At 38.1% G+C, this 2,105-nt stretch overlaps 1 protein-coding gene across 5 annotated transcripts in view; it reads right to left on the reverse strand.

Annotated features, from left to right (window-relative positions):
* Positions 1–2,105, reverse strand: part of BRCA2 (BRCA2 DNA repair associated) — a 38,225-nt gene that overhangs the window by 2,040 nt on the left and 34,080 nt on the right. For 4 of the 5 annotated variants that reach the window (XM_027898282.1, XM_027898280.1, XM_027898283.1 and 1 more), the window contains exons 24-26: positions 1,736–1,871; positions 832–1,088; positions 21–164 (exon numbers count right to left, since the gene is read on the reverse strand). In XM_027898282.1, the coding sequence (XP_027754083.1) occupies positions 21–164; positions 832–1,088; positions 1,736–1,871 (537 nt within the window). Of the gene's footprint in view, positions 1–20; positions 165–831; positions 1,089–1,735; positions 1,872–1,959; positions 2,074–2,105 lie in introns of all 5 variants that reach the window. The other variant, XM_027898284.1, reaches the window with a different exon arrangement.

Genomic DNA, 2,105 nt, shown 5'->3' on the forward strand with positions numbered 1-2,105 from the left:
ATTAATTACCAGAAGCTTACCGAACTTTTATCCTCTGCAAAGCTGCGGGAAGGAGAAGGGCTTTCCAAGTCAGATCTTTTAGTTAAACTGGGTGTAAGCAAGAGATTTCTTTGTAGCAAATTCATCAGTTTACTTTCTGCATCAGAGCAAAAGGAGCCCACATTCTGTAAAGGAGAATAGTTGTTTTTCGAATTAAGTACTATACGTTTACAAGGGATTTAGGACTTTCTTTTCTCACCATAAACCCACTAGAATCTTATTTTATATCAAACCAAGAACTTGGAAAACTGCTGCACTTTCTGTTAGAGAGAAATATCATAACTACCTTTATCATGAGCAAGAAAAAAACATTCTTCTGTATTTAAACTTGTTTTTCAGTAAGAAGTGGGAATGCATGACCAGGTATTTAGCACTGCTAGAAAATTGAAATAAAAAATAAATAAATGAAATCAACAATCCAATACTGAAAACTCCACTGAGCAAGAGAGTAAATTTCAGCTTTTAAAAGGCTAGAGGCCAAACTGTGCATGACAGATTCACTATTGACAGATATAAGATGCTTTGCCAGCCAGAGCAGATTCTGTAGCACATCCTAAACACGGTGCTGGTTGAACTGAATTATTTAAAAAAAAAAACAAAAGACATTCAATAGGTCATATGTAGGAAAACTTGCATTAACACTTTACTCCATCTCCCAGAAAATCCCCTCAAATTCAGCCCTATGTGTATTACTTCTTTTAAAGATTTATTAGTACTATCAGACTTTCTGGTAAAGAATGTAGCACAGCAGTAACTAAAACTAATCATCAAACTAAACATCTCCATATTTACCTCTATCATACTTCTCAGTTCATTAAGCTTCTCTTGAAGATAGTTTTCCTTTGGACTGGCTGAGAACACAGAAAGATCTCCAGCCAAAAGCACTGGAATTTCTGATCTGAATTCAGACTGCCACTGAAGGTTGCTTGCAGAAATGAGTGAGCAGCGGACAACTATATCTTCAACAGCAAGGTGTCTGAGATCTGTCCAGATCTTTACTGCCACGAAATTACAGCTTTCATCAGATAAGTACACCATAGTAGCAAAACCTAAAAGCAAGAAAAAAGTTTGAATTAAACCTTTGCATCCTTAAGTGAAGGTTGATTACCACAATTTGTAGCTATAAAAAAAGGTCACACGCATCTTGAAAGAGAAATGATAAATGTTACAAGGCAGCCTGTCTGCATGGTAACAGATGTTTCATGCTTCACCCATACTCTACACCAGCTCCCTACTGATTACAGAAAACAACTCAAAGTCTGTATTGCAGTGGCTAAAAACCAATATTCCTATGGTGCTTTTCCTTTTTATTCAGAAGATTATCCACATATTCCTACCCATGAGCTCCAGTGCCCGTGTTCCCCTCAATCCATGATACTGTACACCAAAGAGGGAGCTCGTGTACATGCACTGCTGCAGATGCTGAACACAAATGTGCAAACTCACATTCACCATTTACAGAAAAAATAAAGAAAAGCTGCTCTTGAGCTTAGATCCTGCCTTACTAACTTCCTGAGCTAATAAGCAGAGACAGTTCTGCTTTAGGAAAACAGAATTATCTGCCAGCATGTCATGGTGATGGGCTGTATTAGCAGGTTTTCACAGGCCTGAGGTGCAAGTACAATACCAAGATAACTTTGACTTCTGAAATCAGTGCTTATTCAATGAGAAGACATGAATGTGGTTCACAACGTACCTGTTCTGCTAACAGAAACTACAGCTCCGACTAAATCGACTTCAGCACATGGTGGCTGAAAAGAAGGATCCAACAAACTGGTGAATTTTAGAGTCTTTCTTGGAAAGAAAATCTGTACCAGCATCTCCTGTGATACCTTAAGAAACACAAAACTTCAGTGTTTACCACACATATAGACCATGATACACTTTAATGACACATCTTTACGCACTTAAAGCACTTACTGATAGTTGCAGATACTGAGTTTTCTTCGTTGCGATTAATTGTATGTTAGTTGAGTCTGCCCTTCCTTTGGACTGTGATGCTGACAGCTGGTAGATTCTGTACCGACTGCCCTCCTTTAGCAATGAACAAATATCCAGCAGTGGAC

This window comes from Empidonax traillii, unplaced genomic scaffold, assembly GCF_003031625.1.
Source record: "Empidonax traillii isolate 1590-97213 ecotype Southwest subspecies unplaced genomic scaffold, ASM303162v1 scaffold589:size398478, whole genome shotgun sequence".
NCBI lineage: Eukaryota > Metazoa > Chordata > Aves > Passeriformes > Tyrannidae > Empidonax > Empidonax traillii.